This window comes from Vombatus ursinus, unplaced genomic scaffold (genome assembly GCF_900497805.2).
Source record: "Vombatus ursinus unplaced genomic scaffold, bare-nosed wombat genome assembly UNPS02014794.1, whole genome shotgun sequence".
Classification (NCBI taxonomy): domain Eukaryota; kingdom Metazoa; phylum Chordata; class Mammalia; order Diprotodontia; family Vombatidae; genus Vombatus; species Vombatus ursinus.
The window spans coordinates 30,580,537-30,606,543 of record NW_020954572.1 but is presented as its reverse complement, the minus strand read 5'-3'; the positions used below and the strand labels follow the sequence as shown (position 1 = coordinate 30,606,543).

The window sequence follows — 26,007 nt, the reverse complement described above, 5'->3', positions numbered from 1 at the left end:
ACCCAATCTCCCAATTCTTTGTTACCCTAATTAAACCTGGCCTTCCATTGTCTATTTTCAGATGGCCCATTCAACCTCCCAGACACTCCCGTGGAGATTCTCCCAGGACCCTCCCCCAGTCACCCCATCTTCAAGATCCTCCCTAAACTCTTCCCCCAGCCACACCAGCTTACTGGCCACTCCCATCAAGATACCCCTTCTTCATGTAGAAAATTGGGAAAGAATTTTTACAACCAGTCTCTCTGATAAGGGCCTCATTTCTAAAATATATAGAAAATTAAGTCAAATCTATAAGAATACAAGTCATTCCCCAATTGATAAATGGTCAAAGGAGATGAACAGGCAGTTCTCAGATGAAGAAATTAAAGCCATCTATAGTCATATGAAAAAATGCTCAAAATCACTATTGATTAGAGAAATGCAAATCAAAACAACTCTGAGGTACCACATCACACCTATCAGATTGGCCAACATGACAAAACAGGAAAATGATAAATGTTGGAGAAGATGTGGGAAAATTGGAACATTAATGCATTGTTGGTGGAGTTGTGAGATGATCCAACCATTTTGGAGAGCAGTTTGGAACTATGCCCAAAGAGCTGTAAAAATGTGCATACCCTTTGACCCAGCAATAGCACTTCTAGGGCTGTCTTCCAGAGAGATCGTACAAATGGGAAAAGGACCCACATGTACAAAAATATTTATAGCAGCTCTTTTTGTGGTGGCAAAGAATTGGAAATTGAGAGGATGCCCATCAATTGGGGAATGACTGAACAAGTTGTGGTATATGAATGAATGAATGAATGAATGAATGAATGAATGAATGAATACTATTGTACCATAAGAAATGATGAACTGACCTCAGAAAAACCTGGAAAGACTTGTATGCTGAGTGAAGTGAGCAGAACCAGGAGAACTTTGTACACAGTAACAGCCATGTTGTGTGATAACTTATATTGATAGAGTTAACCCTTCTCAGAAATACAAGGATCTAAGACATCTCCAAAGGCCTTGTGATGAAAAATGCTATCCACAGAAATGCTATCCAAAGAAAGAACTATGGGAGTTGAATTGCTATTTTTTTTTCCTCTTCTGTTGAGTTTTGTTTCCTCTTTCTGGTGGTTCCTCCTATTGGTTCTAATTTTTACTTACAACATCACCAATGTGAAAATATGTTTAATAGAAATGTATATGTATAGCCTGTATCAGATTGTGCACCATCTTGGGGAGGGTGGTAGGGAGGAAAGGGAAGAAAAATTTAAAACTCAAAAGCATATGGAAGTGAGTGTTGATAAATCAAAATAAATTAATAAAAAATTTAAAAAAGACACCCCTTCTTCCAGCCCCTCCTCTGGTCACCCCAAACTACTTGGCCACTCCTAAATCCCTCCCAAAGTCTTTCTGTATATAAGATCCATCCTGGATGCTATTTAGGGGCTGAGACTTCCTTATGCCCTCTTCTCCTTCGGATCATCACAAATATTCAGATTCCTTAAGAGTCTAGCCTATATGTCTCATCTTTAATAAACCTTGTCTTTGGTTGAAAGAATACTTGGGTCGAGTTCTTTCTGGTAGGACCCATGTGTCGTGATTTTGGGGTCCCAGCACCCCAAACCTCTAGATTTCAACAGAACCTATAAATCGTTTTTCCATTTACCTGCATCTTCTTGTATCTTTTGGTTACATGTATAGTGAGAGTATCAATATTGATATAATTCAGTTCATCTAGTAATGTGTTCACTCAGAGAGAAGGATTTTACATTTAGAGCATGAGTATTTATTTAATGGTTTTAGACATTCCAAAAACTGTGATTCTTAGAATTCTGTCCCTTTTCCCCCTCTGCTTTAATTACTGTGGTTTGCACAAGACTGAGAGTGATTCTGAAATTTATCACTTTGTGGCCAGCATGTTGGTGATGAATCTTTATTTATTTAGCTAGGCTTGTCCTTGGACAATAGGGCCAGTCTTTGCCGAAAGTGACTCAAGGCCTTTTCCATTATCACACAACTCTTGTAGAGATCTTTTGATTCACTGGCATAACTTTCAAGAATCCGTGGTCACTTCCATGATAAGATTTTATTTTGTGGCGGATCAGTCAGCAAATTGTTACTGAGTACTTAGAGTTTGTTGAGCTCTCTGCTGGGCAGAGATGCTGTGCCAGACGATATTGAGGGGCACTAAAGAAGTGTGAAAGACAACATGGTGTATTGAAAATAGCAGAAGACTGGGAGTCAGGCCTGGAGTTCCCTTTGGCTATCCTCATGTCACTGTAAAAATAAATATTTATACGTTGGATTTTTTTTTCCTTTTCAAATGAACTAAAACCTGGCTTCCCCCCTGGTGATAATGTACAACTCCAATCATTATCTTTCCATTTCCTACTTCACGTGGCCAAGAGGAAAAGACAACATATTTTTTGCTTTCTGTTTCTAGACTATTTTTCTATCACCATCCTTCAAAGAAACTTCTTTGCAGTTCTTCAGAGTGACTATTCCACCAGTTGCTTTCCATTCTTGTAGTCATTTATTGACTTCTAGGATATCCTTTGTAGCACCTGGCTCAAAGTCTTCATTTCTACCTTGTCCTCTGCTGTTCAGTGACTTTAAAATTCTTCTTCTTGATTATTCCAACACTCTTACCTCGTGGTTTCTCAGTCACTATAAATCTTTGACTGTATCCTACTTGAGCTACATCTTAAAAATCACTATCCTTTGAAATCACCTCTTCCAACACCTTGAATTCTGAACTTTCCTTCTTTGTTCATAATCTCCTGTCTTTCCAACTTTCTAATTCTTATTGAGCCTACTCCTCGGTCTTATCTTAGACCTGTTGTTCCTTGCCCCCTTCTAGTTCACCATTTCTGTTCTTTCATTATTTGTATCCTTTGCCCCAACAGTTATTTTAATGATGTACTTGCATTGTTTATTTTCATTTTATAGGTTCACAAATCTTTCTCCAGGAGTTCAAACAAGTGCTATGGAATTTGAATTTTGGTAATGAGCCAATATATTTGAATTGAATTGAATTCCACATAGTTTGACTTTTTGGAAATGTGAGTTTTGCTTTAGGGAGAAAAAAGCAACTTGTTGAATTAGAAGTGTTTCTTTGGCTTTCTTAATTGGAATTGCATTGTTTGTTTTGTCTGCAGGTGACTCCTTCTCACAGTTTCGTTTTGCAGAAGAAAAAGAATGGGATACTGAAGCTTCATCTCCTAAACAAGTAGGTTGGATTTTTCTCTTCATGCAATGTTAATGTACCCAAGGGTACTTACTTGCTTAACCTGATTCTTCATGTGGAAATAATTACTAATATTAATTTAATGCCTTAAGGTATACAAATCACTTTCTTCACAACCACAGGTAATACAAGTATTGTATCAGTTATATAGATGAGAAAACAGGCTCAGATTGGTTGTGACTTGCCCAGGGCTTGAATTCAAACCCAGGTCTCCCAATTCTATTTCCAGTATTCTTTTTTACTGTATCTTGCTGCCCAAGTAGTGGAAAAGTACAGATTACTTCATTAATCCTACTACTTCAGACAAAAGTATACCTTTTAGAAGTACTTGAATTATTTGGACCACTAAACCAAAAGACCTCCATTATTCGCATAATTTGAAAGGGTAGATCTGATCTCAAAGAAGTTTGGGTTGATGCATGTGAGTGGCTCTCCTTCCAAATACATTAATGTCTTTTTCCTGTATGTTTTAAAGCAATGCCGGAATAAAATAATTCAGTAGCTTAAAATGCAGTCCATATCTTCTTTTGCCTATGGTCTATATAGAGACTTATGACATAATGTTAGCACAAAATGCTATTAATGTTCTTCAATGAATGGTTCCAATACCTAATGTGTTATAATAATCCTAATAGTGTTGTGCTTTTTTTCTACACTAAAGTTTTCTTTCACAGAGCTCCGATAATTTGTCAAATAGGGTTTTACCAAACCTCACTATATAGGTTGTTAACAGGTATTCTTCTTTCTTTCAAATGAAGGTATCTCAGTAATGACTACATGGTAAATTATCAGGGGCTACTTATCTCATACTTCTTTCTAGGGCTAGAATATAGTTATCTGATAATTAGTCATAGAATTTTCTAAGAGCATTAGAAGGATTGTACTGGTTCATTTAACAGTCTAAGGTACAGAGGTGAGGGCTCTAAATTCCAGCTCTACCATGCTGCAATGCTGACCTGTCATATAGGCAGGGAAAAATCGATTGTGGAAATGATCACACAGCATTTTGCATAAAGAAAATACCATATATGGTGTAGGGGGGATGATGATGAATTATTTGGCAATGGCAAGCCATGAAACAAAGAAAAATGTCCATCATAAAAATGTCCTTCTGCAGTTACGGAGACAGAGGAACATATTAAAGGGCAGAAACTGCTAAAAATCAGTTTTTAGATCAGTTTTAGAGTTCTCGCTCCCCCCATTTTCTCAATTGGGAGGCTTGCCTCATATTTCATTGAAAAACTTGAGGCCATTCGCTAGGATCTCTCTCTTCGTCCCTTCTCATCCCACATCACTCAGATGCCTTCTGAAATTTTTTTCCTTTGCCCCATTATACATAAGGAGGTAGTCCTTCCCCTTGCCAAGGCAAACCTCTATACATGAAGAGATGAGCCCATTCCATTCCTTCTTCTCCAATAGATTGTTCCTTCTGTCATCCTAATTCTCTTACTGTCTCTTACAGTCTTGCTTCAGTCTCTTCCTTTGTAGTGACTGCTCTGTCCAAAGATACCAATGATCTCTTATTTGCCAAATCTAATGGCTTTTTTCCAGTCCTTTTTCTTTCTCACCATTCTGCAGCCTTTGAAAATGTAGCTGTTCTCCTTGATACTGTCTTTTCTCTAGTTTTCCCCCAGTTCTCTATCCACCTGACTGCTCCTTTTCAGTCTCCTTTGCTGAATCTTCCACTAAATCGTACTATAGGCATATTGCCTAACTCTATCTTGTGCCCTCTTTTCCCCTTCTACATTATTTTTCTTGGCGACTTCATCAGCTTTCATGGATTCAATTATCTCTATGCAGACAATTCTGAGATCTGTTTGTCCAGTCCTAACCTCTCTCTTGACCTCTGAGAGTCTTTCATCTCCCACTGCCGCCTTTTGACAAACTTCCCCTCTTCCTAACTTATTACTGTCAAGGGTACGGCCATCCTTCTAGTCACCCAGGCTTGCCGTCATTCTCAACACCTCACTCTCACCTCCATATCCAACCAGTTGTCAAGTCCCATTATATGCATCCCCTTCTCTCCTTTGACCCTGCCACCACTCTGGTGTAGGCCCTTATCACTTCATGCTTGGTCTATTTCAGTAGCTTTTTGGTTGGTCTCCCCACCTCAGACCTCTCACTACTCCCATCTACCCTCCACTCAGCTGTCAAATTGATCTTCCTAAAGTACAGATGTAAACATACCACTTCCCCTTAAGCCCCACATTGAGTAAACTGCATTAATTCCCTACCTTCAGGACCACATGAAAAAAAATATTCCTTTTCAGTTTTAAAATCCATGTTTGTGTTTTAAAGCCCTTTATAACCTGGCCATTTCCTACCTTTCAAAGTCTTCTTACAACTTACTTCTGTCTACATACTTGGTCACCAAGTGATCCTAGCTTCCTTGCTGTTCCTGCACCATGACATTCTGTCTCTAGACTTTGGGCATTTCACTGGCTGGCCCCTAGATCTGGAATTCTCCCACTCCTCATCTCTGCTTTTGACTTCCCTGGCTTCTCAAGTCTCAGGTAAGGCTTCTATAAGAAGTCTTTTTCCAGTCTTCCCTAATCTTAGTGCCTTCTCTCTGAGATTGCCCCCAACTTTTTCTGTGTATATTTTGTTCATACACATTTGTTTGCATCTTTTCTCCTAATTTAGAGTATGAACTCCATGAGAGCAGAAGGTTTTTTTTTTTTTTTTTTTTTGGTTTTTCTTTGCATTCTCCAGCACTTAGCATAGTGCCTTATACATAGTTGGCACTTAAATGCTTGTTGAACAAGAAGGCTTTAAACTGAAATTTCAGGAAAGGAAGAAAATGCCCAGAGAATAATGGATAGCATTTTATAAAGCACTTTAACTTTGCAAACTGCTTTATACATGGTATATCATTTGATCCTCATAGCAATCTTTGAGGTATGTTGTCTTACAGATGATGAAATGGAGGCTGAGAGAGCTTAATTACTTGTCCAAGGTCATATAGTTGGTAAATGTTTGAGGCAGGATTTTAATTCAGGTCTTTTCACTCCATCACCTACTTACCATTATCTATAAGCAAAAGATACTATGGAAGGTAATAAGCATGGCACAATAAGAAGAATTATAATGGAGAAATTAGCGAGTAATTCTCAGAAAAAATAACAAGAGATGGTTGGGATTTATGCTTTTGATATATCAACATAGGAGTAATGAAGTCAAATTTTGATTTTAATATTAGGAGGTAATTAAGAATTTTTCTAAGCATAATATGTGCTGAGATAAGGACTGAAAGCCCAAAGAAAAAACACAAATAGCCCTTGCTCTCAAGGAGCTTATATTCTAATAAATGTTGTTGGTATCTCTGAGACTTGGGTAGTCTAAGACACATGAGTATATTGTCAAAGAAGGGTATAACCTTATTCAAAAGGAACAGATCTCATAGGCAGTTGGGAAGGTAGCATTGTTTCAAAGCATATACTGTTATGGAAATCTGTGAATCTGTAAAGCATGGTGGAAAGAGTTCAAGTGAGCATAAAAGAAAGAGAAACAGGAGTGATAGTATTATAGAAATATGTTCTGTAGATCAAGGATTCCTTTTTTTTTTTCTTTTCTCTCCCTCCCACCTCTGTCCCATATAGGTGAAAAAAAGGCAAAAGAAAAACAAATTCTTTCTAATAAAAATACTTAGTAAAGCAAAACAAATTCCCTCATTAGCTATATACACACATATGTATATATGTATGTTTTATGTGAGGGTCTCATTCTGCACCTTATAGCTTTCAGTGTTGTTTGTCTTTAAGGTTTTGTTATTATATAATTTATTTTTTCCTGCTCCTCTGCTCATTTCATTATTCATCATTTTATGTCTTCAAAGTTGTTTGTTTATATGATATTGATGTTTGAGGATAAATCATTCTTCTGGTTCTGCTTACTTTACTCTCCATCAGTTTATATAAGTCTTTCTGTCCCTTGGAAATCATCTATTGAAAGATCTAGCAAGAAGTATAATCATTTCCTCCCAAAACCGGGAGGGAATACTGTTCCCCATACTACCTTTTGTTCCTGAAGAGAGCAGGCTCAAACTTAAAAAAGTTTCTACGTAGCACTTGGTTCTACTAAGTTCATGTCCAAATGAGACATTGGTGACAGATGAGCCTCTGTCTCAGCTATTCTTGGCCTAGGTCCTGAATGTCATTCCTCATTCCTCTTGGCCTCAAAGCTAGACTGGCTGGCTGAAAAACCCTGCATGGACTTGATTCTTTGACTTTTTGAAAAAAGTCATAGACTCCAATATCCTTCACCTAAAATGAAAGAACAAATGCTGACACAAAGAACTGAGGTTTGTCTCCATGGGTCACATGTTGGCCTTGGATGGAGAAAGCTTGAGGCCTTTTCCCACAGCAGCATATTTTCTCTTCTCTCACCTGAGCACCATCAGCCAGAGTCAACTAAAGAGGACAAGGTCAACTAGTGCCATCTGAATACACTCTAAGTTCCAGCTGTGCAGCTGCAGTGAATCATAGAAGCTCCTATTCACTATGCGGGAAGCAGACTGGAACCAGTTACAGAATGTCTATATGTGCTTCAAAATCCACATAGGATTTACATCAGTTGATCATTCTGCACACGCTAATAAGAATGAGGCAGTCCCCCATTATATCTTTTATGCCCTCTTGGCTTCGTGCCAGCTCAGGATGAGATCCCGTTGTTGTTCAGTCATTTTAGTTGTGTCCGACTCTTTATGACACCTTTTGGGATTTTCTTGGCAAAGATACTAGAGTGGTTTGCCATTTCTTTCTCTAGCTCATTTTACAGATGAGGAAACTGAGGCAAACAGGGTTAAGTGACTTGCCCAGTGTCACACAGCTAGTAAGTATCTGAGGCAAGATTTGGATTCAGGTCTTCTTGACCCCATGCCTGGGGCTCTATCCACTGTGCACCTAGCTGCCCATTATAGGTGCTTAAGAAATGTTGAATTGCATAGAGTATAAATTCTGCATTCTGAAGAAATTGAGAGTAATTGGAAAGAGTCATAGAAGATCAACAAACATCTAAGTGTAAACTGTATTCTAGGGCCAAGACCAGGGCCTACAAAGCAAAAACCAGAAACCAGTCCATGCTCTCAAGGAATTCACATTCTCCTAGGGAGATAAAACATGTAAGAGAATTTGCAGATGAAGATAGTACTAATAACTGAGGGAACTGGGAAATGCTTTGAGTAGGAACTTGGTTCCTGAGTTGATCTTTGAAGACAACTTTCTCAAAACAGGAAATTAAATAAACACCACAGACCAGAAGTCATAGCATCATATTAAAATATTTTTTGAGGGTTTCAGTACAAAGAGCACAGTCTATTTGGATGATAAAGACTGAGATGTATGTAACCAGATTGCTTTATTTCTTGAATTCTCAGTGCAAAGCTGCATGGGTGGATATAGGAAGTCTTATTCAGTGGACTGTTTGATATATTTGAAGGATATCCAGATTTGCTTATGAGTGTGTGGTATAGATGACCTTTTAAAATTATTTAATTCTCTTAAGTATTCTCTTTTTTCTTTTGCTTTTGTTCCTGTCCTCCTCTCTCTATACCCCAGAGATACAGGGATTTGGGGGGAGGATAAAGAGAAAAGAGAGGTGAAATAGAAAAGAGAGTTGAGCAACTAGGCCCATTAAGATTCTTCAGATGGGGGTTTCCTGACAGGAGGGAGATCTGAGCCAAGAGAGGGGGCACAGTAGAGTCCCTGTGGTGCTTTCCACTTGAAAGAACTGTATTCCATGTGTAATGTGGTACCTTTGGACATGAATGCTTGGGGAGTCAAAGATTCAGGATCTTTCTTGGGATACCCATAAAATATTATTGCATAACTTAAACCAGGAGCTTTCATACATTTCTAGAGGAAAACTTGTCTTAAAGAAGAAAAAATGATTATTTTAAATTTATTCAAATTCTTTACTCTCTTTTTTCATCCACTGAATATCTAAATGCTTGAATAGTATATTCTCAGCACTGTTCTAGGTATTATGTGGGATACAAAGATACATTACAGTTAGTCTTTACCCTTAAAGAGCTTACAGTCTAGGTGGCAATATGATATACATAAAAAAGTTAAATAACAATATGAATTAATGAGTGATATGACAACAGCATAAAAGATCTTCAAGGGTAGTATATGATAAGTGCCAAAGGGACACAACAGTTAGTAACTGATGTGACTTCATAGGAAGGAGAAATCATGGTAGAACACTTCATGGAGGAGGTAGGACTTGAGTTGGGTCATATGGAGGAGTAGGATTCAGATAGGAGTGGGAAGGGTGTTCCAAGTAAGGGAAACTATGTGGACTAGAAACAAGCCTGATAGATACAGTGGGCTTATTCATCACATGTATGTTTTCATTGTAATTTCGACTTTGACCATTCTAACCATTTGTGGAAGATTTTTTATGGAAGGATAGGGTATACAAAGATTCTTTCTCAGTCCCAGCTGTCTGCCATCCAAACCCAGCTAATGCTCAACAAAGTAGTAACTGCTGTCTGTCCCCAACCAGGCCTCAGTACAACTTTATTTATAACAACTGCTTCTGTGTCCTATGGGACTGTGAGGCTTGCATACTGAAAAGTAGTCTGGATAAAAGGGAGCTTCTGATTGACTTGATGAAGTTGTCATCTGGATTGTGATTGAGCCAGTGATGCCAGGAGGTTCCTGTACAGCCAGGGACTTTTGCCAGGACTTCTCCTGCTGCTAGAAACAGACCATCTCTTTTTAATACTTTTTTTCTCCATCATCTTTAATAAAAGGTTTTTTTGCTACCATTTTGTGGTACTCATCATCTTGGTCCTGCCATAATTTGAACCTAGGTCCTCCAAGATGACAATCATGAATTTTTGGGTGTGATAGAAAATAAGGAAGAATACAAAACAAGATCACTCATGAGAGATTAATTTATATAGTTGCTTCCTGTTGCCTGCTTTCCTTTTATTTTCAGAAGGTTATTATTAATCCTCATATTCATTCTGCCATTTTGTGCTACAGATCTCAGCCCTTTATGTGGACTATGAGTCACTGGTCCAAGCCCTTCAAGAACTGCCTCTGTCACTCCGGCTGAATGTGGCTGCTGAGTTAGTCCAGGTAACACTCCTTCAAACATATTTAGGTTTGGGGACAGAAGAACAGGAGAAAGGAGGCCTCATCTTCCCAGTTCTCCTGCCAAGAGTAAATGCCTCATGACAGTTGTTTTGAATCCACTTTGGCCATCTCTGATGCTTGATGTTTCATCAACAAGTTATTGCATGCATCATAATTTATATTATCCAGAGGCTAAGGGTACAAGTGCCTGTGATCCTTCCTGCACTACTCTTTTCTTTCCTTTGTATTTGAAGCTCTGCAAAGAATATCATCTCTGCCACTTCAATGGGGTTTTGGGAATGGGAGAGGACCACAGGGTTAGGAAGAAGTCACAGACTATTTGACCTAAAAAGGCCTAAAAGTTCACTTTAGTCCGAAGAGAAGCAATTACCAGCTGGGAAGGCAGAGCTGATAGTAATTGGGGGTTGGGCAGAAGACAAGATGAGAAGACACATAGGGCTATGCTGCAGCAGATCTGCTTTCATTTACAAGGGACCACATTTGTTATCCATTGAACTACTAGATGGCAAAGATGTTCCCTGAGACATAAAGGAAGTTGTTTGTGTTCTTTGAAAACATAGGCCGTTGCAGTGGGGAAGGTATTAGAATAAATATATAGCTATGAGAACAGAACTTTAGAAATTTGGTAAAAAAAAAAAAAGCTCTTAAAATAAATCTCATGACTTTGAAGGGGCACTTGAATAGTGATCATTATGACTGGTATAGTATCAATGTGGGAACATTTATATATGGAGAATCAAAACAAGGAGAACAGAGGCAGATTATGGCTTCTATGTGGAACACTGGCCAACTCATCTTTGTATTATTCATGAAGTGTCCTGTATTCATCTTTCCAATGACGACTTATGGGTGACATTCAGTTTTTTTAATAACATGAAGATTTATGCATAAAGACATTATTGAGTAAACACAAATGTAATAGATACATTGTACTACCAAAGGTAGCTATGGCTCTTCTTATGGAAATATTGCAGAGTGCAAGCTGCAAACCCTTTCCCTTTTTTTGTAAGTTATTTATAGAACCCCATTCAATCTGATTCAATAACTGAGGTGGGAGGAATGTTTTATGGATGTATGCAGGTTAGTGTAGAAAGCCTTGACTTGAGAGGAATGTTCAGTTCCCATGAAAAAGATTTAGGATTTTTTGTTTTGCTGCAAACCTAATATATGAGCCAGAAATATGAAATGGCAGCTAACAACAACAACAAACAAACAAACAAAAAAACCACCTGGTGCTATCTTAGGCTACATTAATTTAAAGTGTAATGGCCAGGAAAAGGGAAAGAGTAGTCTTATGGAGTATTGTATTTAGTTCTGGGCACCAAGTCTGAGGAATATACTGGAGCTGCCTCAGAGAAGGATGAGTAATGACATAATTTCTTATGACATAATTTCCAGATACTGATTGCATGGGGATACTTAACTTGAGGAAGAGAAGATTTAGGTGGGACGTGATAACTTGTTTTCAAGTATCTGGAGGGGAAGTGGGCATGGGGAGGGGGCATTATTAGGCTTATTCCTGTGGATCCAGAGGGCAGAAGTAGGACCAGTTATAGGAAAAAAGAATCTAGCTCAGTTTAAGAAAGAATTTTCTAATTATCTAAAAGTGCTAACTGTCTGAAAGCTGTCTAAAAGTGCAGTGGGCTGTTTTCTAAGACAGTGAACACTTAGAGTGATGGCTGTCTCACCATGAGTTGGGGAGGAGAACTTTTGTGTTAGGTACAAAGTTTTACTAGATGAGCTTTCAGATCTCATATTTCCTAATAAGATACCATAGGTACTAAATGAATCCTAAGGCATTTTTGCACATGGATTTGCATTTGCATTTGATTTCTCAAACCAGTTTTGACATTTAAATAGTCTCAGCCAATTTAAAAAGGAACTAAACTGTGTAGAAGAGTAGATTATGGGTATTCATAGTACTAGAGAAAACGTGAGACCCCTCAATTGCTTTTTTTACTGTACTATTTAGTCAGGAGAGTGAGGCAGCAGGCAGCCCCTCTTGTTGTGTTCCCACTTACAAAGTGTAGGCTGGTTCTAGATGGTATTACGAATTCTCTCAGTCAACTCAGTTCTGTGCTTGGTTCTTAAGACTACAGCTCCTCTAGAGCTTCCCCAGATGAAACCAAAGAAAATGGAAGATGGCAAGGGGCTGGGTATGCAGATAAGACGGCCCTTGGGGCCAGGCTCTGATGTGATCTCTGATGCTGCCAACTGTCCAGTGCCCATGGGTAAAGATGGACCTAGGCCAGGCTCTTCGGAAGCTTTTCAGAAAATCACTCCACCACTGCAGCAAACTGTCGACCACCTAGATGAAGAACTTGATCTGCTGCTAAATTTAGATGCTCCAGTAAAAGAGGAAGATAACACTCTAACAGCTCAGACATATGAAGATCCCAAAGCCAAAAAAGATGGAAAGATGATCCAAGAGGAAAATGGTATGCCTTTGATTTTGTTTCTTCCTTCCTCTAGTCTCTTCTGATTCCTTTATTTTGGTTTATTAGTGCAAACAGGCAGGCTTGTCCTAATTCCATCTTACATACGTAGTCTTAATGGCATTTGACATTGATCCAGGGTTGTATACCGATATCTGTCTTTGTGCTTATATCTCTGCTTCACTCTCAGCTGACCTTTCTGAGAGCATCCTCCTCACTGTAGAGATAGCCCAAATACTATTGCAGACTTGATCATGATCTTCAACCTAAGGCTTTAAATTAAACCCCTCATGCTTTAAAGTATAGTAGGATACATATAGCCTAAGCCTATCCCTTTTGTATCTAGTCTTTTTCACCATCATGCCTTTGAGATATATACCTGAACAGACCCATTATCCACATTTCTCCATTAGAACATGCTACCAGTATCTTCTGGTAACTGTTCCCCTCCCCCCGTGCCACCCCCTCCCCGGCCTTTGCCATGGGCTTTTTGTGGACTTATACTTTTTATTTTGTGCATATAGCAGGTAAGAAAATAATTTGTTTCGGCTACAATGGAAATAAATGGGACAGACTCCTGGGGCAGTTTCCTCTTTTTCCTATTGAAAATATTAACTTCCAGGGTTGCTGCAAGGGAAAGGAATGATCATCTGCCTGTTGATTCAATAATATGAGGAATTTGTGAACCTCAGTTCCAGAATTAAATAACTTGCTAATTTAGTCCTCATTTGCTTAGGTATTCTATTTGGGGAGGGCAGGAATAATCTGTATCAGTAAAAAATCAAATGTATTTATATATGTGGCATGAAAGGTACCAGAGAGGGCCAGCTCATATCATGGAACAAACTACTGGGAAACCTTACCCACCTCAGATAGATAGAGATTAGTGAAATGTTATGTTGTTTTTATTTCTCCAGTTCCTGAAAAACTCTCTGCGACTGAAGAAAAGAGTTTGGAATCTGAGCAACCACCATGTACGTCCAAAAATGTTACTGAGGAAGAGCTTGAAGATTGGCTGGACAGCATGATTTCTTAAAGTAAAAAATGTGTGCAGGGCTGGAGCTATCCTGTTATTTATGGATGGATTAAAGGGAGAGACATGAATGAGGCAATCCTTCAGGAAGAGCTATTTATAGCACACCCCCAAATCAGCATTTCAGCATGGTTATGGTAGTATGCCTCCCTCTATATTTCAGACAACAATTGGCATAATAAATTACAGAGGTTCATTCCAATCATTCTTTCTGGCATAGTATTCTAATAACCCAACTTTCTTAAGCAAGTGGAATGCTGTCCCCCATCCCATGGGCTTCCCATTTGCTAAGAGTAAAATCCAGGTTCCATCTAGTCCCCAGTGTTTATTTGCAGCAAATTAGCTGCTGCTGAATAACAGGATGTGACAAGAACAAGGTATGATTGGTACCTGTATGCATTTGGGAAAAATAAATTATAAATGCTGGTAAAACTATTTTTTCCCTCAGTTTGGGTGTTGGATCTTTTCTGTCTCATGTCATTTCTCTCAGTTATCATGTTATGGCCACAGGCAGAGTATGTGGTAAATTAGATGAGGCCATACTGGGTTTGGTTTGTAACGTTTTATTGCAGGGGGCACTTCGTTTTTATTTCAGGAGAAACGCCTAAATGTAGCAGATTCACTACTTACAAAGGACCACGAAGCATTACTTAATTTTGGCATAAGATTTGGATTTCCAGTTTCTGATACAGTACATTTCTTCTAATAACAGCTACTGGCTAGCTGCTATTGACAGAATCATGTAGAATGGATAACCTTCAAGTGCAGTTTCATACATTAAAATAGAAGAGCAGCACAACTAATTAATGAAACTTTCCATCTAAAACCTAACATAAAAAACTTGCATAGCTATGTCTACGGAAGTTTTAAGGCACTTAATCGATATTTCAGTGTCGATAAAGTGTTGAGTTTTCTCTATTTCTTTAACTGCTTAAAGCTTTTCAGGCTGTATCTGGATACATTCACTAGCAAGTACCATGGGGAAAATTGACTGTAGTTAAAACATTTTTTAAGTTCAGACCATGAGTAACAAATGGAGACATCATCACTTGATATTCAAGTTCTTTTAAAGTTTCAGATATTGTGCATTTAAGACAAAATCTTCTTTAGCCCTTTTGACTGTTTCCAAACTGATAAAGAATGATGGGATTCAAAACCATGCCAGTAACCTAACTCTGTTTACAATTGGAAAGTAATTAAAGTTTTTTGACACAGTTTCTTCTCTCCTTCAAATATAGATTTTGTAAGTCTCACAGCATAGGTCTGTTAGGCTCAAAAAGCCTAATCAATTTCCAAAGTCAGAGATTTATGACAAGTTCTTGATAAAGAGGTGTTTCTCAAACATGATTGCTGAAGTACTATACATGGACATGGTACAGAATTCCTTCTGTAGAGAGTTGACTGGTTATGTAGTACCTCCTTTTATCTCATCATACTTATCCGAGCTGATCTTCATATTGTTTCCGAAAACAGTCACCAGCTGGAAAGAAATCCCAACATCTTTCTTGATACATCTTCCAGACATAAGATTCCTGAAATAATTTGAACAAAGGATACCTGTTTTACAAAATTCTTGTTCCACATATGTGCATTCCATTACCCTCATTTTTCTCTCATCTGTATTTTCTCTTTTCACTGTGGGTTAGACTTGGACATTATAGAACTTTGCTGGAACTGACATTCATAATGGGCAAATGGGGTCTTTCCACCTGTAACTCAGTCCTCATCAGTTCATTTTCATGGCACAAATAGAGGTGCTAAGCTACACTGACCCCTCTTAAACCCTATCCCCATCACATGTCCACGTTGATGACTCCCATGACCTTAATTCTTCTCAGATGCCTCTACCCCACATGCCTGTACATAGGTAAGAAAAAAGCAAAAAGGTTCAAGAATGTGAAGTCAGGTTTTACTTTTTGTGCCTACACTCACCATTAAGAATTATTCCTATTCCTTCTACAATCTAAAGTATCCTAGCTCTCCTACAAAAGGCAGTGCGGTTAGATGTTATGTGATGGCACCCCGGACTGATGGGAGGGTATAACATTGAAACCTGTCAAGAAACCACTTTATCTTATGCTGGGGTTTTAGCCCTTAAGTGTGGAGAACAACCTAGTTCTTTGTATATGTGCTAGCTTCCTATGGCTTTTAGACATGGGTTTGTTTTGGTTTCTTCCCTTCACCTTTCTTCTCATGATTCTTCCTTCACACTTAGTCATACATGATTCTGTGAAACATAAAATTCTTTCCCTAGATACATTTTTGCCATACACACGTGCCCAATATCTTTTCCCCCTCTCATGTTCCAATTCTTCATATGTTCTTTTCTTTTCTTAACTGGGACTTCTCTGTGGTTATCGTTGATGTGATACAGGTCTACTATTTCAAGCAAGGCCTAGCCATGTTTCATTCTCCTCCTGGTTATGGCAGGCACCTTGCCTTTGGGCCCACACCACTCTATTTTTTACTTTTGGAACCATAATCAAGTAAGTACTGCCATTAGTACTAGAAAGGGCATGCCAATTTGCTCCCCTATGATTCCACTCACTGAATAGATAGCTTTCTTTTTTTCTTAATTTTAATTATATAAATTTATTATATAAATACATATTTATATTTATTATATAATAATATATATTATAAAATACAATTTTATTTTTTCAGTTTCAATTTTTATCCCATCCCTTCCCCACCCATTGAGAAGTCAAGAAAAACAAAACCCATTACATATATCATGCAAAAGTCATGTAAAAGAAATTTTCACATTAGCCATGGCCAAAGAAAAAGTTGTTTAAAGCTGTACTCTGAGTCCATCAGTCCTCTCTCGGGAAGTGGTCAGCATGTTTCATGATGAGTTCTTTGGAACTGTGGTTATTCATTGTGTTGTTATACTTACAATAAATCACTCTCCAAACCAAAACTCCTCTGTACAGATTGCCTCCCCCATTGGAATGTAACTTCTTGAGTGTACTGTCTTGGCTTTTGTTTTTTGTATCCTAAAGCTTAGCACAATGGCTAACAAATAAGAAGCACTTTTATAAATATTTCCTCATTCATTCAATCCCTAAGTCTATCTCTTATACTCTCATACAGTTTTGCTCTGATTCTTTGTCATGTGATCCCCTTCCTGCTTGCTCTTCTCACTTCCGACCATGGGGGACAATTCTACCCCACTCTAGTTCTGCTACTGCTTCTTAAGGCTTATGCACAGAGTGAGCAGGTGAAGCTATTGAATACTGAAATGAATCTGATGCTTCTTGCCAGAAGAAAGCATGGATGGAGGAAAAGGAACTAGTATAGTGAGGATTAAGAAGTTAAATATGAGTGACACTTCTTATTTTAAGACCTTTACAGGTCTTAGTTTACAGACCCACCCACTTAAAGATAAAAATCAACAGAGATATAGTCACAAAAAGTTCAGTATTCAAAGATGAGCTTAACCAGAGAGATAAATGATATATGAATAACCAACCTTCATTTGTGTTTTAAGGGAACTGGGCAGTCTTTTCCTATTCCCAGGGAAGAAAGAGAATGTATGTGTATGTGTGTGTGTGTGTGTGTGTGTGTGTGTGTGTCTGTACACACTTTCATTAGCCTAAGCAGACAATGTGATTGATATTTAAAAACATAATTTCTCTCACCTGACCTGTGTGTTCTGTTTCATCTTTATTAATCAGATACATCAGAAAGAACCTGAAATAAGGATGAGAAAAGTAGAAAAACAAAGAGAAATAAATAATCAGTTGAAATTCATGTTGCCAAGACATCAAAGTTAGCCTAAAACATTAAGAGAGACAGGCATCAGCAATATGTGTGCTTCAGCATCAACCCAAAGTCGTCTTTACCTTCTCTTTATCCCTCACAACTAGGGTAAGGGACAGCAAGAGGTCACAAGGTCTAAGGACTCAAGAATTTATTTTCAAATGAAAAAAATTATTAAACCTCAAAAATCAAGTACTCGACTTTCTTTTGAGGAATAACTGCTTTCCATTTTCTCAAAAGTTAGAGATAATATGTGAAGTAGAAGATTGAAGCTCAGGATAAGATAAGGAAGGAGAGAGTTTATGACCATATTAACCAAACATCAGGATACTATAAAGACATTTCTTTCACAAAGCCTTGTTTAAAGGAGGACTCGGTTAGATCTGAGGCAAGGTGAGGGCACCAAAACTAAGGAAGGTAGCAGCTTATGCTTGCTCCATATATAGGCTATCTTTTGGCTGTGCACCTATCCCCTCCATCCTAAGGTGCAGCTACAGAGTTAAAACTGAGTATTAGTTTAGTCTAGCTCTCGGGGATCTGCTCTTTTGGGAACTCATTTCCATTTGAAAGCCTTAGAAGAACAATCAGAGATCCCAAACCCCAGGGAGATAAAGGCCTATGCTTTGGGGAACTCGGAGATTGAGAGGTACATATTTATTCCATATGGGAAATGGCTTCTGGTTATGTCTCATTATCCATCATTTTGGAATGAAGCTGGCACTAAGTATGAGTTCAGTTTGGAAGATCTGAACATCAGTTATTTACTGAACCAGATGCTTAGAACAACCTACCACTATCATCTGGTTGTGAGTACCAGGCCTTAGAAGCTGAGGCCACCATCCCTCTATTTGTAGGGTAGGCATAGTCCCAGTTCCTGCTCCCACTTGTCTCTAACTTTGGGGTTCATGTCCACTCACTGCATTCCCAACTCTCTACCATAATCCCACCGCTCCCCAGTACTTATCTTCCTCTGTTTTTTAGTTCCACTGTGCCCCCTAGAACCTCTACATGACTGTTGGCAAACTACCATTGATCCTAGATCTCTTCACCTCTTACTCTATTCCATTTGCTGGCCCTGAAGGCAATTACTTTCTTAGGAAGATCCTGCATATCTGGCCACCTTCTCCACTGCTGGCTGCTCTTTCCCTTATTTCTTCTAAATGGCCATTCCAAACCCTTCTTCCTCTTCCAGCTCAATCTCGGCATATTACCTTGTACTTTGTTAAGAACACATAGGCCATTTGCCATTAGTTCCTCCTTCCATACTCAGTCTCAGAACAACATCCACATTGCCACAATTTGCTTTTCTTCAAATGGCCCTTGTCTTTATCATTCAACTCTTCTGTTTGGCCACTTAATCCCCTCCCCATCTCATTTCTTCTAGGATCTTGTCCTTTTAATTTATTTATTTTTAGTTTTCAACATTCGCTTCCTCAAGATTTTGAGTTCCAAATTTTCTCCCCATATTATCCCTCCCCCCACCCCAAGATGGCATGCATTCTGTATACCCCTTCTTCTAATCTGCCCTCCTTTCTATCTCTCCCCACCTTCTCTTATCCCCTACCCCTTCTATTTTCCTGTAGGGCAGGATACATGTCAATATCCCATTTCCTGTATTTCTTATTTCCCAGTTGCATGTGAAAACAATTTTTTTTACACATGTGTTTTTAAAACTTTGGGTTACAAATTTTCTCCCTTCCTCCCTCCCCACCCACTCTCATTGAAAAGGCAAGCAACTCAATACAGGTTATAGATGTATAGTCATGCAAAACACTTCCATAGTAGTCCTGTTGTGAAAAACTAAGTATATTTCCCTTCATCCTATCTCACCCCCCATTTATTCTATTCTCTCTTTTGACCCTGTCCCTCCTCAGAAGTGTTTGCTTCTGATTATCCCCTCCCCCAATCTGCCCTCCCCTCTATCATCCCCCTGCTCTCTTGTCCCCTTCCCCCCTTATTTTTCTGTAGAGAAAGATAGTAAAAACATGGTTAGATACCACAGAGTAGGTGGCAATGCCTTAACCGAATGTGTTGTAAAGGCCACTAGGACCTCCTCCATCCTTATCAAGGGGAGTGCTAATCTTCTCTCTTTTCATACAACACAGATCTTGACCTTTTATCATTCCCTTTCTTCTTAGGTGTTGAATGCTTTCTGGCTACCTGCCACTTTTCCCAGGTCTCCCTATACATAAAACTGACTTGGCCCTACCATTCCCTCAAATTATCATCCTATATGTCTTCTTCACTTTATAGTCAAACTCCTAGAATAATTTACATTTGTTTCCTGTATTGCCTTATCTCCCATTCACTTTCCAGTGATTTAAAATCTGGCTTCTGACCCTCCCTCTCTACTGATACTACTTTATTTCCTCTTTGGGTTTTCATGATATTGCTCTTTCCTGGTTCTCTCCTCCTAAAGGTCTGAAAGTTTCTTTTTGCTGGATCATCATCCATCTCCCACGAAGTATAGGTCCCCCAAAGAATGTCCTAGGCTCTCTTTCCTTGTTTCCCTATAGTCAGTGACCTCCCAGGGTAGGTACAGGGAAGAAATCAGCATGTGAGAAGAGACTGAAGATGAGAGTTGAGAGAATGATCAAGGGGACAAACTGTCAGAGGAGAGAGATGATGGGATCAGGGGCACAGTTTACATAGATTCAAGTATCAACTCTACTTAAATGATGTCCTAATTTCTTTCCTGAGTTTTTTTAATTCTATATTGCTGACTGTCAGATGCCTGACTGGCATCTCAAATTCATTGTCCCCTTACCCTAAACTTCCCTGTTTCTTCTGAGGGCACCATCATTCTCCCAGTCAACTGGGTTTGCAACTTCAGAATCGTCCTTGATTCCTCATACCTGTTTACTACCCCTCCTCCCCATCTCCCTCCGCTATTCACTCAGTTGGCAGGACTTGCTATTCATTTCTCTTTGCCTTGTACCTAGTTTGTGTTCATCAGCTCTTGCCTAGACTATTGCAGTAGGCTCCTAACTGGTCTTTTTGTTTCCAGTTTCTCTTCTTTCTAATATATCCTTTACACAGCTACCAAAATTAATTTTGCTAAAATGAAAGTTTCAGTTGTGCCACTCTCTGCTCAAGGACTTCACTGGCTCCCATTTACCTCTAGGAGAAGCAAACTCTTAAGCCTGGCAATTAAAACCCTTCATAATCTGGCTTTATTTTACCATTCACTTATTTTACATGCCAGTCAAACTGACCTACTGTTATCTATACTATCTGTCTCCCCTCTTCATGACTCCACCTACAGTATCCCCCATGCCTAGAAATGTACTCCTGCCACAATTCGCTTCCTTCAAGTCTTAGCTCAGGGGTACCTCCTACATGAAGCCTTTCCTGATTCCCCATCTCCATCTAAGTTGTTGAGTGTTTTTCAATGGAAAGAATATTGGACTAGAGTAAGGAAGATCTGAGTTCAAATCTTGAATCAGACACTTATTTGCTGTGTGACCCTGGGCAGGTCACTTCAACTCTGTCAACCTCAATTTCCTCATCTTGTGAAATGAGAATAAATAATAGCACCTAAGTCATATAGTTGTCTGTTGTGAAGATCAATGAGATAATGTAAAAAAGCACTTTGTAAACATTAAAACAAATAAAAGTTAGCTATTATTCCTCCTGAAATTACCTTCTGTTTACTTAACCTGAGCACAGGTTGCTCTCTATACTCAGATCCAATGTAGTCCCTTGAAGGCAGATTTAATTTTGTTTTTGCCTTTTTATCCCTACCACCTCTTACACAATGCCTTTCATATAGGAGCAGCTTAATAAATATGTTGAATAAAACTGCCATGGAGGAGATCATATCCTAGAACAGAGGTTCTTAACCTGGGGCCTGTGAATTTTTTTTTTCTTTTTTTTTTTTGTTTTCAATTACAAATTCTCTTGCCCCTCCCCCACCCACTGAGAAGGCAAAAAAAAAAGGAATACAAAATACATGTGAAATCATGAAAAACGTATTTCTTCATTAGCCTTGTGGGAAAAAAAAACAAGAAAAATAAAGAGAAAAATATGTGCTTCAATCTGCACTCAGAACTCATCAGTTTTCTCCCTAGAGGTGACAACATTTTTCATTATGAGTCCTTTGGAATTGTTGTAGATCCATGTATTTGATCAGAGTTGCTAAATTTTTCACAGCTGACTATCTTTACAATGGCTATTACTGTGTACATTGTTCTCCTGGTTCTTCTCATTCTACTTTGCATCAGTTCATATAAGTCGGTTTTTCTGAAACCATCACCAATATCATTTATTACAGCACTATAGTATTCTGTCACAATCACAATTGTTTAGCTGTTCCCCAATTGATAGCCACCCCCTCAGTTTCTAAGTCTTTGTCACCACAAAAAAGAGCTGCTATCAATATTTTGGTATATGTTGGTCTTTCTTCTTTTATCCTTTTGGGGTATTGACCTAGTAGCAGTATTGATGAGTCAAAAAGGGTATGTGCAGTTTTATGACCATTTAGGTATAGTTCCAAATTGTTCTCCAGAATGGCTGGGCTACCAGTACAGCTCCACCAACAGTGCATTAGTGTAGATTTTCCCACATCCCGGCCAGCATTTGTCATTTTCCTTTTCTGTCATCTTAGCCAATTTGACAGCTATGATGTGGTACCTCAGAGTTGTTTTAATTTATATTTCCCTCAGAGTTGTTTTAATTTACATTTCTGTGATTCAGAATATTTTATGAGACTATTGATAGCCTTGATTTCTTCTAAGAACTGCCTGTTCATATCCTTTGACCATTTATCAATTGGAGAATGGCCTTTATTTTTATAAATCTGGCTCAATTCTATATATATATGTACATACACAGACATATATGAAATAAGATCTTTATCAGAGAAACTTGCTATAAACCCCTCCCCCAACATTTTTTGCTTTCCTTCTAATTTTGACTGTCCTGATTTTGTTTGGTACAAAATCTTTTTAATTTTATGTAAATAAATTATCCATTTTACCTCCTGTGTTCCTCTCTATCTTTTATTTGGGCATGAACTCTTCCCCTATCTAAAGATGTGACAGGTAATGTTTTCTGGGCTTCCATAATTTGCTTATAATATCAACCTATATATCTAATTCATAAATCCATCTTGAGCTTATCTTGGTATATAGTGTGAGATGTTGGTCTATTCCTAGTTTTTGCCAGAGTACTTTCTAGTTTTCCTAGCAGTTTTTGTCAAATAATGACTTCTTGCCCCAATAACTGGAATCTTTGGGTTTATCAAACACTAGGTTACTGTGTTCATTTGCTTCAGTATGTTGTATACTTAACATGTTCTATTGATCACTGTATTTCTTATCCAGGACCAAAGTGTTTTGATGATTACCACTTAGTAGAATAGTTTGAGATCTGGTACTGTTAGCCTTTCAAATTGTGGTGCTAGAGAAGACTTTTGAGGGTCCTTTAGATATCAAGGAGATTGAATCAGTCAATACTTAAAGATATTAATTCAAGCTGTTTGCTGGAAGGTCAAATACTGAAGCTGAAGCTTAAATACTTTGGCCACACAATGAGAAGGCAGGACTCACTGGAAAAGACTCTGATATTGGAAAAGATTGAAGACAAAAAAGGGAGGGCAGAGGATAAGATTGGATAGATAGTCTCATGGAAACAATGAATGTGAACTTGGACAGACTTCAAGAGATAGTGGAGGATAGAAGGGCCTGGTGTGCTGTGGTCCATGGGGTCACTAAAAGTCAGACATGACTTAACTGTTAGGCAACATTGTTAGGCAGTCTTCCTTAATATTTTTTTTTCATTAATTCCCTTGATCTGATATACTTAATCTTTTCTTCCTCCAGATGAACTTTGTTGTTATTTTTTCTAGCTCTGTAAAGTAATTTTTTGGTAGTTTGATGGCACTGAATAAGTAAATTAATTTAGGTAGTATTGTCATTTTTATTATATTAGCTCAGCCTATGCATAAGCAATTAATATTTCTCCAATTATTTAGACCTATCTTTGTTTAAAAAGTGTTTTGTAAATTGTGTTCATATAATTACTGCGTGTGTCTAGGGAGACTCCCAAATATTTTATATTGTCTGCAGTTATTTTAAATAGAATTTCCCTATCTCTTCCTGTTGGGTTTTGTTGTTGTTTTTTTTTTTTTAATTGATAACTGTATTTTGATATCATTGATTTTTTTTATAATCCTATCTATTTTATTTTATGCATTTAAAAGCATTATTCTGAAAGGGGGTCCATAGGTTTCATCAGACTAATAATAGGTCCATGTTACAAAAGAGATTAAGAACTCCTGTTCCAGGGGCAGCTAGGTGGTGCAGTGGACAGAGAACTGGCCCTAGAGTCAGGAGGACCTGAGTTCAAATTTGGCCTTGGACACTTGACATTTACTAGCTGTGTGAACCTGGGCAAGTTACTTAACCCCACTGCCTAGCCAAAAAAAATAAAAGAATTTTTGTTCCAGAGGAATGGCAGCATATACAGAAATATCTGCTCTACTCTTCTCTCATTAGTAACAATCAGTCACCTATTTCCATCTTTGTATGAGAAGCCTGGGGGTTGAGGCCATTCAGTCTGAGGAAATGAGTCTAATACCAATACTCTGCCTTCATGGGGAAAAAAAAAAAGGTTGGTATGCCTGTGACTGGTTGTAAGACAGCTAATCTTTTCATCAGAAATGATAATGAGGGAAACAGAATTTTCAGGCAACAAAATTTTCCTTCCTTGACTTAACAGTTCTAAAAATTAGATATTCTATAATCAGCTCTTTATTATGATACTTGATACCAGAATACCACATTAGAAAGTAACCTAATTGTTTGATTCTTTATACTTTTATCCCCAGAACCTAGTACTTAGGTGCTTAATAATATTTACTGAATAATCACTACTCTTCTTGTCCAAGTTCCCCTCTATTAAAATGCCACATCTAAAGAAAGTACTTACAAGTAGTTGGCTAGGTTGTGCTCTTGTAATGTATGTGTTTCAAAACCATGAGGAGTTGTATCAAAGTAGTCATTGCCAATCCCACAGATGAAACATTTAGTCTAGGAAAAAAGTAAGAGGATATAAAAATATTAACAATGCTGGCCCTACTTATAAGTGGTTATTACACAAAAAATTTAAAGGAGGCCCTAAAAATATCTTACAAATGTTTACTATTAGAGGTTTATTACATTGGGTTTACTAAACTGCTCTTAAAATGTAAATATATATATATATGTGTATATATATGTATATGTATGTATATATGTATATATATGTGTGTGTGTATATATACACACATATATATACACACACACACACACATATATATAGACATATTATATATGTATGTATATACAACCTCCTGGAGAATTTTATCGCAGTTGGGAGGAAAAGGTGCTGTGGAGCACCAGGAAGCTATCAAGGTAGGAAAACCTGGGTGGGACACTGCAGGCATCCAGAAAGTAACAAGAAAACTTAAGAGTCAGGTCTTTATCTCTTTATTCCTGTGTTATTTTGGGCAAGTCACTTAACTTTTGTAGGTCTCAGTTTCCTCATCTGTAAAATGGGTTGGACTACATGACTTCTAAAGTTCCTCCCTGCTCTAAATGATCCTATGAGGGCACTGGAGGATAGCAGGAGGGGGCCATTTAAAAGGACACTAAAATAAGTTCTATCTAATTCATAATGGTGTATAGGGTTGACTCTGGATAGACAAAAAAGCAGACATAGTTCGACTTGAGGGAGATAACATAAGGAAGTGGGAAGTTTATAAGCCTTGAAGTCAGAGACCAGGCTTCTAGTCTTATCCTGCTCCTACCTCCCCCCACGTGACCTTGGGCTATTCATTTCAGCCTTGTGTGACTTAGCTTATTTTTGTGATCCTTGTCAGTTCTAAAGCTCTGTAGTCTGTACTCTAAAACTAAAACTAAAACACAGTAAAGCACACCTCCATGTCTTCTCTCACTTGTTCTTGCTGGTCTCTCAGTTCTCCAAAGGCGTCGATGATCAGACCTGGGATTTTAATTACAAAGAGAATTAAAGTTCCCCAGATGATGCACATGCATAAAGTTATACCAGAGCAGGGGAAATGGTAAAGTTCTATTTCTTTTTCATCTAAGGTCTCTCAGGATTACTACTATAGATGAATAAGCATGAAAATAAAAAAAAAAAACCTGTCCATGTTTTAAAAAACAAAAACCTTGTTGCTTTATAGATGAATCCTGGATATGATTCTCATTCACTTGTACTTATCATGCAATATGAATCTATATATAGAAAACTCTCTTCCTATTCAGCAGCTACTTGGAAATACTGTCATACAAATCAGGCCAGAGGCAAGGGATGATGGGAGTTCCATACTAGAGCAGAAAAAAGAGGGTGTAAAGCCTAAATTCACTACTTTTTTTTTAATTTTATTTTTTATTATTAATTTATTTTGAATTTTCAACCATCACTTACATA

At 38.1% G+C, this 26,007-nt stretch overlaps 2 protein-coding genes and 1 non-coding gene across 3 annotated transcripts in view; 1 reads left to right on the top strand and 2 right to left on the bottom strand.

Annotated features, from left to right (window-relative positions):
* The window catches only part of AVEN (apoptosis and caspase activation inhibitor), a 161,892-nt gene extending 147,645 nt beyond the window's left edge, over window positions 1-14,247 (top strand). The window contains exons 6-9 of the mRNA XM_027869917.1: window positions 3,150-3,220; window positions 10,231-10,326; window positions 12,437-12,782; window positions 13,697-14,247. Coding sequence (XP_027725718.1) covers window positions 3,150-3,220; window positions 10,231-10,326; window positions 12,437-12,782; window positions 13,697-13,815 — 632 coding nt within the window. The 3' untranslated portion in view covers window positions 13,816-14,247. The remainder of the gene's footprint in view (window positions 1-3,149; window positions 3,221-10,230; window positions 10,327-12,436; window positions 12,783-13,696) is intronic.
* Window positions 14,248-14,288: 41 nt separating this feature from the next.
* The window catches only part of RYR3 (ryanodine receptor 3), a 579,223-nt gene continuing 567,504 nt past the window's right edge, over window positions 14,289-26,007 (bottom strand). The window contains exons 102-105 of the mRNA XM_027869916.1: window positions 25,493-25,557; window positions 24,505-24,605; window positions 17,454-17,505; window positions 14,289-15,344 (exon numbers count right to left, since the gene is read on the bottom strand). Coding sequence (XP_027725717.1) covers window positions 15,249-15,344; window positions 17,454-17,505; window positions 24,505-24,605; window positions 25,493-25,557 — 314 coding nt within the window. The 3' untranslated portion in view covers window positions 14,289-15,248. The remainder of the gene's footprint in view (window positions 15,345-17,453; window positions 17,506-24,504; window positions 24,606-25,492; window positions 25,558-26,007) is intronic.
* LOC114049046 lies at window positions 19,552-19,677 on the bottom strand. The gene has a single exon (XR_003569832.1). It is a non-coding gene; the product is annotated as a U6atac minor spliceosomal RNA (small nuclear RNA).